This window comes from Mchenga conophoros, linkage group LG3, assembly GCF_057382185.1.
Source record: "Mchenga conophoros isolate Kocher_MC1m ecotype Shallow Benthic linkage group LG3, M_conophoros_male_GT1.1, whole genome shotgun sequence".
NCBI classification, from domain to species: Eukaryota; Metazoa; Chordata; class Actinopteri; order Cichliformes; family Cichlidae; genus Mchenga; species Mchenga conophoros.
The window spans coordinates 80,779,308-80,796,222 of record NC_140528.1 but is presented as its reverse complement, the minus strand read 5'-3'; the positions used below and the strand labels follow the sequence as shown (position 1 = coordinate 80,796,222).

Here is a 16,915-nt window from a genome sequence, read left to right as displayed (position 1 = left end):
GTAATAACGGACTGAAACAGAAGATGGCAGCACTGCATGTACAAGGATGCCAGCTGCCGTTAAACCCCGAAGAAGAAGAAACTGTGTCCCAGAATTCATAGCGCGGCCCAGCGCAGTTGTCAACAATGGCGGCAGCTAGTTAGTTTTAATATTACTCTTATTATTCTTTCTGGGTCACAAAATAAACGTTTAACATATTTTCAGGCGAGAATGTAGCTGTGTAAACCTCAAATATCTGCTCAGTTTATCAAGACACCACATATTTTCAAAAGCGCTCCGACGTTTTCGGAGGCGTCTGTTACCCACTAGCTCGATAGCTAGCCGGGGGCCATGAGAGCACCGGACTCCCGGCAGATCGTTTTCAAACCCACCGCCCTACTCAGGTTAAACATATACAAGTCACTTAGATAACTTAAAAATGTTATTGTTTGGCTTTTTTCAGTATTTTATTTGTTCCTGAGTAAATCGGCTGAGTTTATTAAACTCCACCGAAACAATCTGCACATTTAATTAGAATTCAATTAACTATCATCTTGTCTTTATTTTTAGTTAGCACAGACCTTAAACACTTAAAGCTGTAAGCTAATGATAGTTATATAAGAGCAGATGCTGCTGGTGCAATAAGCTGTACTTTTACGTTCAATGGATGATGATCTGATTAGTCGACTAATCGCAAAAATAATCGGTGACTAGTCGACTATCAAAATAATCGTTTGTGGCAGCCCTAATTAGCAATAATATAGATATGTGAGTATATTACAGAAATGGGTCTATTATGGTATGTTATAATGTACACGGTATGAAGTATGTTGTGAATATTCTATAACTATAAGTATGTACAGGCTGTAGTGAGTACAAGCTATGTACAGGCTATGAACAGGATATAAATATGAAAAACTATACAGAATATGAAATAAATAACTTTACAGAATCTGAGATATACAGCTATACAGAATGGGAACTATGCAAGTTGTAAACAGTTGTAGGATTAAAGATTATTGAATGTACAGAATGATTATTTACACAGAGCTATACAGTAGTGCAGTTAAGATAAGTGAGATATGTGGATAATTCTACAGAGGCTATATAAAGTGCTAGTGGTTGTGAGTGGTGGTTCAGTCCATGTTATTATTGTGTGTTTGAGGGTACAGTTGTCCATTGTGGGTGTGTGTATGTTCAGTCCATGAGTTTAACGTGGGTCAGATGTCAGGAGGCAGAGTTCAGGAGTCTGACAGCTGTGGGGAAGAAGCTGTTCCGGTACCTGGTGGTCTTAGTCCGGAGGCTCCTGTAGCGCCTCCCAGAGGGCAGGAGGGTGAAGAGTCCATGCGATGGGTGACTGGGGTCTTTGATGATTTTCCCAGCCCTTTTCAGACACCGCTTCCTGTAGATGTCTTTTATGGCAGGAAGTGGTGCTCCGGCGATGCGCTGGGCAGTTTTCACGACCCTCTGCAACCCCTTCCGGTCCGAGGCAGAGCAGTTCCCGTACCAGACTGTTATACAGTTGGTCAGGATGCTCTCGATGGTGCAGCGATAGAAGTTCACCAGGATGTCTGAGGACAGGTGGTTCTTCCTCAGAGTCCTCAAGAAGAGGCGCTGGTGAGCCTTCTTGACCAGCTTGGAGCAGTTGGTCGTCCAGGTGAGATCCTCGGAGATGTGGACTCCCAGGAACTTGAAGCTGCTCACACGCTCCACAGCCGTCCCCTTAATGTGGATGGGTGGATGTGGGTCAGCATTCCTCCTGTAGTCCACGATGAGCTCCTTGGTCTTCTCGGTGTTAAGCAGCAGGTTGTTACTGTCGCACCACTCAGCCAGACGATCCACCTCCTCCCTGTAGGCGGCCTCATCGTTGTCACTGATGAGGCCAATCACCGTGGTGTCATCTGCAAACTTAATGATGGTGTTGGAACCATCAGCAGGTCTGCAGTTGTGGGTGAAGAGGGAGTAGAGGAAAGGGCTCATCACACAGCCTTGTGGTACACCGGTGTTCATTGTGATGGTAGATGAGCAGTGGTTATCCAGCCGGACATGTTGGGGGCGGTTGGTCAAGAAGTCCAGTAACCATTTGCAGATGAGGGAACTGATGCCCAGATCTGTCAGTTTCCTGATGAGTTGTGAGGGGTGGATTGTATTGAATGCTGAACTGAAGTCTATAAACAGCATTCTGGCGTAGGTGTTGTTGTTGTCCAGGTGTGAGAGGACAGAGTGCATTGCGATGGAGACTGCATCCTCTGTGCTCCTGTTCTGGCGGTATGCGAATTGGTGGGGGTCCAGGGTGGGGGGGAGACAGGATTTGAAGTGTGCTAGGACCAGCTGCTCTAAGCACTTAGTGATGATGGGGGTGAGTGCTACTGGGCGGTAATCATTGAGGCAAGATGGGTTGGAGTTTTTGGGTATCGGGACGATGGAGGTGGATTTGAAGCAGGCCGGTACCACAGCGTGGGCCAAGGACAGATTGAATATGTCTGTGAGCACTCCTGCAAGCTCCCCAGAACACGCTCTGAGAACACGCCCGGGGATGCCATCAGGGCCTGCAGCCTTGTGGACATTGATCCTGCTCAGCACCGCTCCTACATCGGTGGGGGAGAGAGTCAGAGGTTGGTGGTCTGGCGTCACATCTGCTTTGGTTGTGGTTGTGGGGTTCCCTCGCTCAAAACGAGCATAAAAGTTGTTGAGCTCGTTGAGGAAGGAGACATCAGAGGATGCGGGGGAGGGTTTGGTGGTCCTGTAGTCTGTGATGGTCTGGAGTCCTTGCCACATGCGTCGGGGGTTGGAGTTGGAGAAGTGTTCTTCTACCTTCTTTTTGTAATGGTGTTTGGCTTTTTTGATGCCCTTCTTTAGATTAGCCCTGGCTGTACTGTAGGCGTGTGCATCTCCTGACCTAAAGGCAGCGTTGCGGGCCTTCAGGAGGAGACGAACATCCCGGTTCATCCAAGGCTTCTGGTTGGGGTACATGGTGATCCGTTTCTGGGTGGTGACACTGTCTGTGGTTTCGGAGATGTAATCCAGTACAGATGAGGCGTACTGGTCCAGGTCTGTGTGGGTGAACATATTCCAGTCTGTGTTTTTAAATCTGTCCTGGAGCACTGCGTCTGTCCCCTCTGGCCACACTTTAATTGTCCTCACAGCAGGTTTCACACGTTGGATGAGTGGTGAATACCGAGGTGTGAGGAACAGGGAGAGATGGTCCGATTGTCCAATGTGGGGGAGGGGTGTGGCTTTGTAGGCTCCAGCCAGGTTGGAATACACATGGTCTAAAGTCTTGTCTCCTCTGGTGTGGCAGGAGACATGTTGGTGGAATCTGGGGAGGACTGTCTTTAAGTTGGTGTGGTTGAAGTCGCCAGCAACAATAAAAGCAGCCTCGGGGTGTTTATTCTGGTGTTTGTTAATGGCTGCAGAAAGTTCTTTCATGGCCAACCTAGCATTAGCGTCGGGGGGTATATACACGGCAGTGAGTATGATCGAAGTGAGTTCTCTGGGGAGATAATAAGGTCTGCATTTGACCATTAAAAACTCCGCATTAGGTGAGCAGTGACTCTCAGTAGTAGTGGAGTTCATGCACCAAGCATTGTTAATATAAATGCACAAACCTCCACCTCTGGTCTTGCCGGAGTCATCTGCTAGCCTGTCGGCTCGGTGTGTGTGGCGTCCTGCTAACTCGATAGCATTTTGTTCCTCTCTCTCTTTTTCCAGTATGTGGCTGTGAGCTGGCCCAGGGAGGATTCTTTGTGCGGCAGGGTGACTACATCTGTACTCTGGACTACCAGCGGCTGTATGGAACTCGCTGCTTCAGCTGCCAGGACTTCATCGAAGGGGAGGTCGTGTCCGCGCTGGGCAAGACCTACCACCCACGCTGCTTTGTTTGCACCTCATGCAAGTAAGAAATTAGCATGTGGAGCAGAATGCAAATAACAGATTTCATTTTTTACTTTGGTATTTCCTAAAACTAGCAAGTGGGAGAAACATGGCTTTGAGAGCAGCTTATTCATTAAGCACATAAAGTCGCTGCCATTAATATACTGTGACCTTCTAAGCACCACTAAGCCATGTGTCAATAAATCGGGCCTGTGGCACTTAAAAAAGGAACTTTGCAGTTCTGCTGACTTTCATGACATTAACAGAAAACTGACAAAAGCAACCAAATTTTTGAGACTTTGCAACTGAGATGTGTTTTTGAAAGCATACAATAACGTGAAAAGGTGTCCTGCACATTCTGGTGCATCATCAGAGGCCTTGACTTAACATAAGCAAAGTCATTTGACCAGAACAGTTTATATAAAAATGGTGCTTTAAAAACATTCAATCAAATACTTCTTAAGGATTTGTTGTTTTAAGCGTTGGATGTAGGTGACAAGTGGATAATGAGTTAGCGCTTAAGTCAAAGGCAGTGACGAACTAGGTTTTGCTAGGTTTAGTATAAGGATTTGTGGTGATTAAACTTTAAGACGCTTAAGATTGCATGAACTGCAATGAGTGTCCTTCCAAGCATTTCAGTGCATGTGTATGTCCCTCTCCCCAAGTAGGGGCCAAGTCAGTCTAGGGGAACAAAGATTGTTTTTTAGCATGAGAATAGTTCAACCAAATGACTAAAGAATCTGTAATGTTGTGAATAGCAAGCGCAGATGTGGAGTTTGCTAAGGAAGAGATGGATGGACATATGTTTATATACAGACAGGTTTTTTCTTAGTTTTCAAACCCAAAACAAATACAAAGTGATAAAGAGTGAAGACCGTCAGCCTTTAATGTGACGAATTATTAATGTACTCAGCACAATACAGTATGCAGTAACAAGACTGTTTAACATATTTCTTTCTTCAGTGTTGCAGTTTTAAGTTATTTAATTGCTTCTTAGCTTTCAGTAGATTAAAGGTTCTACAATATCTTCTAATTTGACAGGGACAAGTGCTCATTTCTTAGTGGCGATGAGTGAATACAACCGGTAGTTTCTTTTTGCTAGCATATAAAGGATTGGTTTGATAGCAGTCGCTGGGTTGACCAATATGCAGAACAAGAGGAAAGTCCAAGTAACTCGTTGAAAATCTAAGACGTAGAACTGTAAGTTTACTTCCCATTTGGGAAGGTCTCTTGGTGTCATTTCTAAACATCTGTAAATTCTGATCTTTGGCTCAATTCATTTCAACTGGTTACAAATACAAGTTATTTGTATATGTCCACACTTTGCCAAAAATCTAGAAGAAAACCCAAAACTGTTTCCTGAAATGAGAGGAAATTGGTTAGGGTGTTCAGGAACAACCCAAGGCTCAAGCCTGCCAAGAACTGGAAACTTTAAAAAAAATTGAACCATTCAGAGAAATCATTAAAAGCTCCAAATTGCCATGACATTCATGCACATGATGAATATATGACACACATATTTAGGTCAGTCCCACCCTTTTGAAGACATTTACCTTTTTACATACTCTTAAGGTAAGAGGACCTTTTTCCCCATTATGTTGGTAATGGGGAAAACCACAACCAATACAGCCTTCGTTCTCACAATATCATACAATTGATTGTCCCAAAAATCAGAACAGAATTGGGGGAAAAGGCTTTTAAAACGCTGCCCCTGCTTCCTGGAATAATCTGCAGAAGGAAATGAAATGATCAGAATTGGTTACCTTGGGAGAGTTGAAGTCTGTCTTAAAGGAACGAGAGAATAACTCTTTTACTCAGTGTGATAGTTTTTAATGTACTCTTAATTTGATCTGTTATTGTATATTTTACACATGTTGGTATGGGATATTGTATTTGTTTTAAATGTTATATACTTACGTGGTAAATGTATTTTGACTTTTGTTGCCATGATGCCAGGTCTCTCTTGGAAATGAGATTTTTAATCTCAATGAGATTTTTTTTTTACCTGGATAAAAAAAGGACTAATAAAAAATTAATAAATGTTTAGCCCTACAAATCCACCGTACCCACAGGTCAACTACTTTTAAATCTTATTTACTGGAGAAATATTGTGTTTCAGAATTCCACTCTCCCATTATAAAGAGAACTCAAAATCGATCTTTACAGATGGAGACATCTCATAAGTATGTTTCGCACATCTCTCTTGGTGTCATTTACAAGCACATAAAGCTATAATAGACATACATGTATAAATATAGGACACACGTGTCACTGCACACCAAACAGTTGCACTCACCTTTTTCAATCTACGTGCATGCGTCTCCTGTATAGTGTGTCTGTGTGAGAGTGTTGTTTTCCAGGCCCTGAAAGGTAATGGAAGCCTCTCGCAGGCAGGAATTTTAAGTGTGTGGTCAGTCAGTGCAGCCACTTTGCCCATTCCCACAGCTAGTGTAAAGTGTCTTTTGAGCTGGGGGTGGGTTTTCTGTGTGTGTGTGTGTGTGTGTGTGTGTGTGTGTGTGTGTGTGTGTTCATCCGATCATACTTTGGTCATCCCGTTGCTGAACCTGAGATCAGAATGTTCCAGTGTGGTATTTGGAGTTCCCTTACAACAAATGGTGCCTTTGTGATAGTAAATCACACGGGCCTTTTGTGAGCAATATAAAAATGAGGCTAATAGGACAAGTGCTGCTTGAAATGAGACATCATATTGTGATTAGTATATTTTTCGTATGTATGTCACAGTGAAAGGCAGTTATTTAGTAATCGAGCTGTTTTTCATTTTGCTGTCTGGATTTTCTTTATGTGTCTGTGTCTCTCCACATGCAACGGTTTAAAAGTTTAATGTGGGCAGCTAAGTGTTTATATTGGAGTTTTTCCAAGGTGAGTGTGAACAGGCGGTGCAGCTAATGTTAAAATAATGTCCTGCAGTCTGGTATTGTAAGCAGGTAGTCTTTGCATCTTGTAAATAAAACTCACAAAATGCTACTCTCCTGTTCAAACATATAATGATGAGTAAAAAAAAGCATTGCTGGTGTGGATGAATGGCAGTTAAAATTACATATGAGTCAAAACCATTTACAAATAGTGTCACTAAAATAGTGTATTTTAGACAGTAACCTGCTACCAATAAAATGATAAAATGATATTTGTGTAATATTTTAACATAAACATGGTAATATGATGACATTAATGCAGTAATAAACCAATAGCAATGAGGGAAAATGGGTTGATGGGTTTCAGATTTTATGCTTCCATCAACCTAATACCAAGAATTAAACTGTAAGCAAGACTTACAAAAACTCACAATGTCAGGTTTGAAGACATAACTTTTTGTCTATTTATGCATGAGTCATCTTTAATCTCAGCCATTCACAGTCTGCCAGGATGTCTTCCTCCCTCAGTAGCTGGCTGTGTCAGTGTGACAGCAGCTCCTAATATCACATTTCAGAGCTGTAGGAAGCTGCACGTGGCAGCAAGTCAGAGCCCAGCTCTGCCAAGGATCCATCATTCCTTCTGCATTTGACTCGATGACGGCAGCTGTTTGTGAAGCAGACTGCACAAACAGCCAGCAGACATTAACATTGTTTCATTGTCATTGCAATAACTCTTTAGCTGTATAATGGCATTTGTCTTTGGCTTGTAAGTGAAGCCAGTGTCCGTGTTGCACCTCTTTCATTTCCTACTAGATATTACAAACAAGAAAAAGTAGAAATTTAAAGATTTGAACATGAGATGTCAAAACAAAGATCTCCATCCAAAACCAATGCACTGACAGCCCACTGTTACAGGTTTTGGGCTTCTGGTGTCTTTCCAGCACATGCTTAAACATGACTGCAGGGATTTATCCACATTCAGACACATCAGCATTAGTGGGATTCAAGGCTGTCGTTTAGGTGATAAGTCCTGGTACTCAGTCACTGTTCCACTTTATCCCGTAGGTGTTGGATAGTGCTCCTAAAAAGAACCCAAGTACACTTCAGCTTAAGGTCATGAACAGATATCCCGTCATTCTCCTTCAGGATGTTTAGGTAGACAGCAGAATTTAATTTAATTCTATTTATGCAGCACCAAATCACAACAACATGCACCTCAAAGTGCTTTATATTGCAAGATAGTCCCCACAATAATACATACAGAAAAAAAGCCAACAGTCATATCAGCCCCTATGGACGAGCACTTTGGCGACAGTGAGAAGGAAAAACTCCCTTTTAACAGGAAGAAACCTCCGGCAGAACCAGGCTCAGGGAGGGGCGGGGCCAATATGCTGCGACCGGTTGGGGTGAGAGAAAGAAGACGGAACAAAAGACATGCTGTGGAAGAGAGACAGAGATTAATAACAAGTGTGATTAAATGCAGAGAGGTCTAAAATTCATGAATTCATGGTTCCATTTATCACAACAAGTCTTTCAGGTCCTGAGGCAGCAAAACAGCTGCCAGACCATCACACTACTAGCACCATATTTTACTGTTGGAATGATGTTCCTTTCCTGAAATGCTGTTACTTTTACACCAGATGTAATGGGACACACACTTTCCAAAAAGTTTAACTTTTGTCTCCTCATTTGAGTATTTTCCCATAAGTCTTGGGGATCATCGAGATGCTTTCTGGCAAAACTGCGACGAGCTTTTAGGTTCCTTTTGCTCAGCAGTGGTTTTCGTCTTGGAGCCATTTTTGCCCAGTCTCTTTCCTATGGTGGAGTCATGAACACTGACCTTAACTGAGGAAAGTGAGGCCTGCAGTTCTTTGGATGCTGTTCTGGGGTCGCGTCCTTTTGGATGAGTCGTCACTGCACTCCTGGGAACGTTCACCATTGTTCCATGTTTTCGCCATTTGTAGATAATGGAGTCCCACAGCTTTAGAAATGGCTTTATAACCTTTTCCAGCCTGAGAGATCGCAATTATTTTGTTTCTCATTTGTTCTTAAATTCCCTTGGATTACTGCATGATGACTGGGATTTGAGGATCTCCACTGTGTCAGGCAGAACCTGTTTAAGTAAATAGTGGCAAAGAAAATACAGCAGGTTTTTAGAGACTTAAGTCTCTAAATATATGCGTTAACGACTGAACCTGATGTAAATAACCAATAAAAATATCCAACAACAGCTGACAAGCTTAATATATAAACAATTCTTTTGAAAGATTTAGGTTTTCCTTTTAACGGCTATTAAACCAGTTTTACATCAGTCTTCAGGGGATTGCATTTAGTCATAATAGCAGAGAAGAGTAAATAAATACATTAAGTTATATCAGAACATGTAACAATAATTAGTTACATATTTTGAGTAGTAGGCTTAGAGCTTGGGCTTATGACCTCAGCATTTCTAACTTTCTAGAGCGCTCTCTGGCATTTCTTGTGAAAGATATGATGACAGATCCTCCTTACAGGTGAAAGTCATCAGCATAAAAATACTTTCAGGGGTTGGAGGATATTACTGATTGGTCTGTAGGGCCTTCTGAGGAGCCTTTTATGCACCCTGATGGACCAAATTTCATTTCAGAGTAGAACAAACTGTAATGTATCTGTCAAACCCCTCTGATCATCTACTGTTTTTCTCTTTGTTTGTAGACAGCCATTTCCAGCCGGTGACCGAGTGACATTTAATGGGAAAGAGTGTATCTGCCAAAAGTGTACCCAGCCTCTTCCCGCCAACAGCCCTGCACCCATACAGGCTGTCCACAGTCAGTGCTTTTCTCCTCTGTTTGCCTGTTTGAAAGCATAACTCATGCCATAAGTAAACTTCGGATTGTTTGTTCCTTCACTTAAATTGGCACTTTCCTAAATTGTGTTTTCCTCATAGAAAACAAAATGTCCAAAGTTTCTTTTGCCCTTCAACTCAGTTAAATCAAAGAACTTTTCCACTAAAAGAAAGCAAACTCTAGTGTTTGAATTTGACCTAGTCTTTGTTATTTTGTTCTCTGTACAGACTGCTGTGGCTGTGGAAAGGAATTTAAGAATGAACAGTCACTCGTGGCACTGGACAAGCACTGGCACCTGGGCTGCTTCAAGTGTAAAGTCTGCAACAAGGTGCTCAATGCCGAGTACATCAGCAAGTACGTCTGGCTGAATATACTTTCATTATCATAATACTTCATTAATGCTGTTATTTAGATTTAATCTAGATGCTTGCGCCTGTCTCTAACCTGCTTGTTTGTCTTGTGTCATTTTTACAGGGACGGGATCCCCTACTGTGAAATGGACTACCACGCCATGTTTGGCATCCAGTGTGAGAGCTGTAAGAAGTACATTACAGGGAAAGTCCTTGAGGTACAGCACTGCTGGCTTCCATTAAGAACAAAACCTTTTTTGGCTGTTAGCATGTAGCATGTGGTTCAACTTACTTGTTGTCTACTCTATATGAACATGCACAGGGAGAAGAATAATGGAATTACAGTAAATATAAATGCACAAAAGGAATAACTGTTGAAAACACTGAATAATCTGAATCGATAATCCCACTTAATCCAAGAATGTTGGTTCAGTTTATTCAGTGTTTGGTTTACACAGTAGTTAAATCATCAGTAAGGTGGTATTTCTAGGACAGCTATAGGAAGTTAAACCTCAGACTTGGCCATTCCTTCTCTTGGCCAACCATACAACACTGATGTGCTGATAACCTTCATTTTTTAAAATCAGATTGCTTGCAGTATTTTTTCCTACTTTGTTCAAACGCTTCTTGTCTAATTCTCAGTGACCCGACAATTAATTTATTAAATAAGCTTGTTCCTTCCAAGAGCTGCATTATTAGATTACACTGTTGACAGTGAGAGAGCATTATACTTAGTGCAAGAGGCTTCTAGTTGACAGTACAACTTAATCACAACTGCCATCTAAATGAGTGATATCAGTGTTTGTATGCCAGTGTGAACTGCAGGATATGATTCTGCAGGTCATTGTAGTGATGTTTCTGTTGGGTAGTTCTGTCATAGGGCACATATTTAAGATAAAGTTCAGTATGAGACAGTGAACCTGTACACAAGCTAAAGAATTATTAATAGAAAGTCATCATTAAATGGCTTACTTAGACTGGTTTTCAATTCAGATCAGTTTAACTCATTCATCCATCCATCTTCTTCCGCTTATCCGGGGCCAGGTCGCAGGGGCAGCATCCTCCCTCTTCCCGGCCACTTCCTCCAGCTTGTCTGGGGGAACACCAAGGCGTTCCCAGGCCAGCCAAGAGATATTATCTCTCCAGTGTGTCCTTGATCTGCCTCCTCACCTCAACTGAGCCAGTTGAGGTGAGGAGGCAGATCAAGCAGCGGCTCTACTCTGAGCCCCTCCCAAATGGCTGAACTCCTCATAGGGAGAGGCCAGTCACCCTTTGGAGGAAGCTCATTTACCCGCAGAATTCAGTGCATTTCAGTTCACTTTTATTTAAACAACAGTTGCCTCATGATGCTTTATTGTGCGTTTTATAATATAAAAGAGAGAAACCCCCAGCAGTCCATCGACGCCCTATAAGCTTAAAACAGAGTGGGTAAGTATGTGATCGGAGACAGAGAAAGAGGCTACAGAAAAACACAGCGAGTTGCATTTTACATGTTTCTCATGCTCATATTTCCACTTAATTGATTCCAGGACTGACCTCATTTCCCCAAAGAGACCATTAAAAATTCATCATATTTGCAAATGCAAATACATTACCTCTTGTCATGGGGGTTTACAGTAACACCACATACCTTAAAACAGCCAAAGGTATTTTGTGTGTTAGTTTTCTTGTAATTGCTGGTGTTTACTGAGCATACAATTTACTGAGCATATAGTTGTTAAGGGTGCGTCTCTTTCCAGGAAACATATACTTAATATCCAGGTTGAACTGCACGTAGTCTAAAGTGAAGTGCTGCTTTTGTGGTTCCATAACAAGCTTCATAACTCCAGCAAAAACAAACACCCATATCAGAATAAAATGTTTGCCAAAGCTTAGACTTCTGATTGTTGCATGAAAACTACAGGGAGTTGAATCTCCGGGGTGATATGATGTAACACAAGTTAATGACATTGCAACAGCAGATGCAGATGGTGCGTGCGTTGATAAGTGCTGAAGGAATGATCCCCATTCTGGAAGAAGGAACACGGCAATAACAAATAAAAGAATAGTGGCAGAGAATCACGCAGCCAGGATCTGCTCTGTTGTTGAATATTCAGTGCAGTCTGACTGAGTCTCATGTTTTAGAAATGGAGCTATAGCACAGATTGCACACTGTCACCTGCCTCTCACCTCAGTGTCCTCAAATGATCACTTTCTTTGACTGAAACCATTGGTTCATCTTCATCGGTGAGCGTGATGACGCAGTGCATGTTTTAAAGTGTGTCATCAGATATGTGGGACAGAACAATGGCATTTGTGATCCTTATTTTAACACCTTTGCTAGAGTTAGCAGCATGAGGTGGAATTGCAAATAAAGTTATAAATGTCCATAGGATCTACCATAGAAAGACAACTTCAGCTAGCTAATAGTTAGCTGGGCTATTACTGTCTTATCATCAACATTCAGGGTTGAATGATGATGCTGTCTCATGCTAGCTGTGCAAGGCTGCACTTTGAAATAGTAACTGAAAGACTGTTCTTTCAAAATGCCGTGACATTTGGTTGAGATCAAAGAGCACACAGAGGTCATACTGCACTGAGTCAGTAACTGCAGATAGCAGCAATGGAATTGAAGCTATGTTTATTGTTGCCCGGTGTTCCTTTTGCCATGGCATTTATTTCTCATCCAAGATGTTAGTCAGTCAGTCACTTTGTCAGTGAAACAGTGAGAGTAGACACTGTGATGTGTAACTGGAAATACTGGGAATAGTAAAACAAAAAGATGAAGAAGAACCAAGAACCTAAAAGAAGTCTAGATGCCTTTGAGTCAAGCACTTGAAACATATGTAACCAGGATGGCAGACATATTGTCTTGTATTCTGCATCTTTAGCCGATGCAGGAATATGAAAGGACATGAAATGAAGAAACATTTTGGATGAGCAGCCCAAGGTAGTTCAGCTCATTTGACTTAAGCACTTGCCATGACCTGGATGATTAAGAACCTACACAAACATTATTGAAAGGTTTAAACTTACTGAGCTGAGGGAAAACAATATGTAACACCCAAACTATACCTGATGAGATTAAGTATTTCTGCTGTCAGCCAAGCATCTGTGCTACTGATCATTGCCTAATTTGCTTCATTGGCTTTTTTATTTCTGTCACTGTTCATACTGACTATTAAGTTCAGTGTTAGTTTGAAACACCTTCAACATCAGAAACAAGGCTTCAGTATTTTTTAACCATTTGGTTTCAGTGTTCAAGATCACTTTGTGGTGCAGTGGAGATATGAATGTCACTTTTTAATAAGGTTCTGTATTTGAATGAATGAGTAGATGAGAAGTGCTCGTATTCTAAAGCACTTTGAGTGGTCGGTAAGACTGGGATGTCAGTCCATTTACTTTAAAGTTGAATATATTCTGAGGTACACTTTTGATTTCAGTATCAGATGACGCAGCATTCGTGCCAGTACTTTTCTCTTACAGTATTTTGAGCTGTAAAATCATGAGCTGCATATAGATCCCATTGCTGTTGTGTTCTAATAACCTGTGATGCAACACAGAGCTTGATGTATGTGCAATCAACTGGATTGCAGACCATAGACCATGTTTGTGTGTCTGTGTGTTCATACTGCCACAAATTTATTCCAGCCTTCTAAATGAATCACATTCCTCACCTGACTGGTTCCTGGAATTGCGAGATGAGCAAATGGAGAGAGCATTAGAGGTAGGATAATTTTGAGAAAACATATGGACTGTAGGTAGCAAAGATATAAAAAGCAGCTCTCCCATTATCTAAAGCCATACTCTGCATGAGATTCAGCCACAAACTTCAACCCTGGCTGACCAGCTACAGCCTCATTCCTAAGTAAAAATCAAATTAGGCTCTTTCAGTCTCAACTTCCCTCCAAACCATTCCTGAGCCCCCCTCTTCTTCCTTGATATGCCAGTCCTGCAGGATCCTGAATACGATCATTCTCCTCCCTGTGCTGAGAAAGGAAGGATTTGATAGCAGTTCTATCTCCTTTCCGCCTCTCTCATACTTTCCATGTTTGAATTTCAATCCTGTTCCAGCCTTTTATCTTCTTAGTTCTTTGAGTTCCTATGTCAGCTTCCTCTTTTCTCTCAGTTTCAGTTCAAATATGAACTTCTGGCATAGCATCTGCACCGTCTACCAGTTTTTAAACAGATGGCCTTTTGTTTTTCTGTCAGTAACACCTAGACTTGGAGTCTTCTTGCTTTTTTTAAGTACATTTCTGTGCCTGGTTGCCTCCTCTTTCCATCTGCTGTCCATTTGGTTGAGACAAGCATTAAGCAGGGTGTTAGCCAAGAAATATGATGTTGACATCCTGTTTTCTGGTATCCTACCCTATTAGAATGACGCAGCAAAGTGGAGGAGCCTCAGAGGTGTTGTACGTAATCAAACTGCTGTTACAGCAAGATGAAATCTCTTTGCATGGAGAGCAAAAGAATGACTCAATTGCAATAAACCACCTTGTTTTGTTTATTACTGAGTCCATAAATCACACATGTTTTAGGACAAGAAAAACTGCCAAGAATGAGACAATTCTGCTCACTTTCAGTAATGGTGGTTTTTGTTGCCATGAAAAAAGACAGAATAAGGATCTGGTATTAAGAAAATCACCCAAAAGACTGTGGAACTTAAGAGAATGGGATGCTTTTTAAGGTTTGCTAGTTTGAATCCATGAAACAGCTTGAAAAATCTGTCAAGAAAAGGAAAACTCCCTCTGAGTTCCTGCTGAGGAAGCCACTGACCAAATGTAATATTTGCTCTTAAGGATGGAAGTAGAAAGCAGACAACTTACCCAAACGATTCAATGCACACAGTGTCAGCATCAGTCAAATCAGCTTCCACAGCCAAAAATGAACCCAGACAGTCCCCAACACTTGACCAGGTCACATATAGACTAGCAGTTTCACAAGTCAAGAAAACAATCCACACTATGCCTCAAAATCAATATCACAGACTCATTCATCCTCACTGTGACAACTCCCTCCCATCACACCGCTTTGTGGATTCTGACAAGCTCTGGAGATAACATGTTGCCTCCATACTAAACACACAAGGAGCTTCATGCTTAACACACAGGCCATCATACACAGTGCTTATGGGGAAAACGTATTGGGTGAATTTGTATAAATACAGGATTAAGCCGAATGTCATGAATGTATTTTAAATCCTTTTTGTCAAAAGGACTTTATGTGTTACTCCTGCAGTGCTCTGTCTGAATGGCAATGTCTCCACCTTGTGGCTAAATGATAAAACAACCTAAGTTTTGTAGTCTAAGTTTCCCTTTGTCCCTCATTTAGCTTTAGCTCAGCAACACTCCTGAAACTCAATGTTCATTTTGCAACTAATTTATGAGGTAATTATGCATTTTCTAAGAGAGCTTATGTATATAAACATAGATGCTAACACAGAGGTCTTTCAATGAATGTGTTAGGCATAGGGAATAAATCACATCGTTCATTGAATGAAAAGAACATTTAAACTGCAGGCTTGAAAGCATACTGGTTGCCATCTGAAAGCAATGTATTGATTCCTCGTCTGCTTTGTTAGAAGGTGTCTTTTTGGTCTGCATTTCTTAGGAGACATTATAAATTGTAACTGCTGCAGTGTGCTAATGTGTTTTCATTCTTCAACAGGCTGGCGAGAAGCATTACCACCCCACATGTGCACGCTGTGTCCGGTGTGAGCAGATGTTTGCAGAGGGAGAGGAAATGTACCTGCAAGGTAGAAGCAGCCTTCATATCTCTTATTATAGCTCCTACCTGTCAGGATAGGCAGTGTAGTTTTTCCTGCCTAACCACAGAGGATCCAGTGCTAAAACTCATGATCTATTATTAGACTAAAGCACATTACTTTCTATTCTTAGGCAATAACATGTCACTCCAATTTATGAAGTAATGAGTTATGCATATGTGCTTCTCAGCCACAATACTAGCCTATTATTGTGAAGGCTCTGCTTGTGAGACGGGATTTGTTGGGGTGTCCTATGATGTCAGGTACCAAGTTATTGGCAGCAGATCGTTTGGGTCTGAGGGTTTTAGCCTGCAGCCACCATGGATCTGGCTGTTCTCATGCAAAGTCCTGCTGTGACTCATCAGGGCATTTTATAGTCGTGACATACTGTATGATTTAAATCAATCAAATAGTTCATTAAACTAAACCATTTTTGTAATATTTGACCCACTTTCAACAACATGAAAGTGCAAATGGTGCTGTCTGTCTCTGTGTCTTCAGGATCGTCTATCTGGCATCCTCCATGCAGACAAGCAGCCAAGCAGGAGGAGAAGAGTAAGGTGGGTGGTAAAGGCAGTCCTGACAGATATATATATATATATATATATATGTGTATGTGTGTGTGTGTGTATATGTATGTGTGTGTGTGTGTATATATATGTGTGTGTGTAAATATCTGACAGAAGAGATAAAGCTCTGATACTCCCTTGTCATGAATTCCTCAGAAGTTAAAAAGGAAGAGTTTGAAAAACCTCTGAATATAGCACAGTCAATGGATGAGTTTAGCTGCTTTTAATACAGAAAGTGGAATATCACAATGAGCCCAAAAAACAGTTTCAAAAACTGAATTTTTCATAGTCCCAGGAAATTATAATGGAGGTCTCCAACCTTCTTGTGTACATGAAATGAGCAGGAGAAAAATTTGGGTCTGTGTTAGACAGTCACTGAGGTTTCTTTCGAGTTCTTAACATGAACTGCTGAACTGCAGTTTCAGGAGCTTTTTGCCTTTTTTTTTAATCCCTACAAGCTACGCAGTTCACAGTTCAATCTTTATTACAAATATTTGTTTAAAAGTTCTTTTTTGTTTTTAAAGTTGTTTTTTTTTCCCTAAATAGACCCAATACCTAAAGTAGAGGTACCAACACATCCCAGCGTCCACTGCAATAGTTACTGAAATAAAAAACAACAACATTAATAATTTAGAACATTTTTGCAACTCATCTGGCATTTTTTCATTTAGTTTTCTAAACTTGAACATTTCATAATTTGTTT

At 41.3% G+C, this 16,915-nt stretch overlaps 1 protein-coding gene across 15 annotated transcripts in view; it reads left to right on the top strand.

Annotated features, from left to right (window-relative positions):
- The window catches only part of ablim2 (actin binding LIM protein family, member 2), a 92,657-nt gene that overhangs the window by 43,216 nt on the left and 32,526 nt on the right, over positions 1-16,915 (top strand). For all 15 annotated transcript variants that reach the window (XM_085267471.1, XM_085267469.1, XM_085267470.1 and 12 more), the window contains exons 3-8: positions 3,691-3,874; positions 9,420-9,532; positions 9,778-9,904; positions 10,025-10,118; positions 15,547-15,634; positions 16,145-16,203. In XM_085267471.1, the coding sequence (XP_085123597.1) occupies positions 3,691-3,874; positions 9,420-9,532; positions 9,778-9,904; positions 10,025-10,118; positions 15,547-15,634; positions 16,145-16,203 (665 nt within the window). The remainder of the gene's footprint in view (positions 1-3,690; positions 3,875-9,419; positions 9,533-9,777; positions 9,905-10,024; positions 10,119-15,546; positions 15,635-16,144; positions 16,204-16,915) is intronic.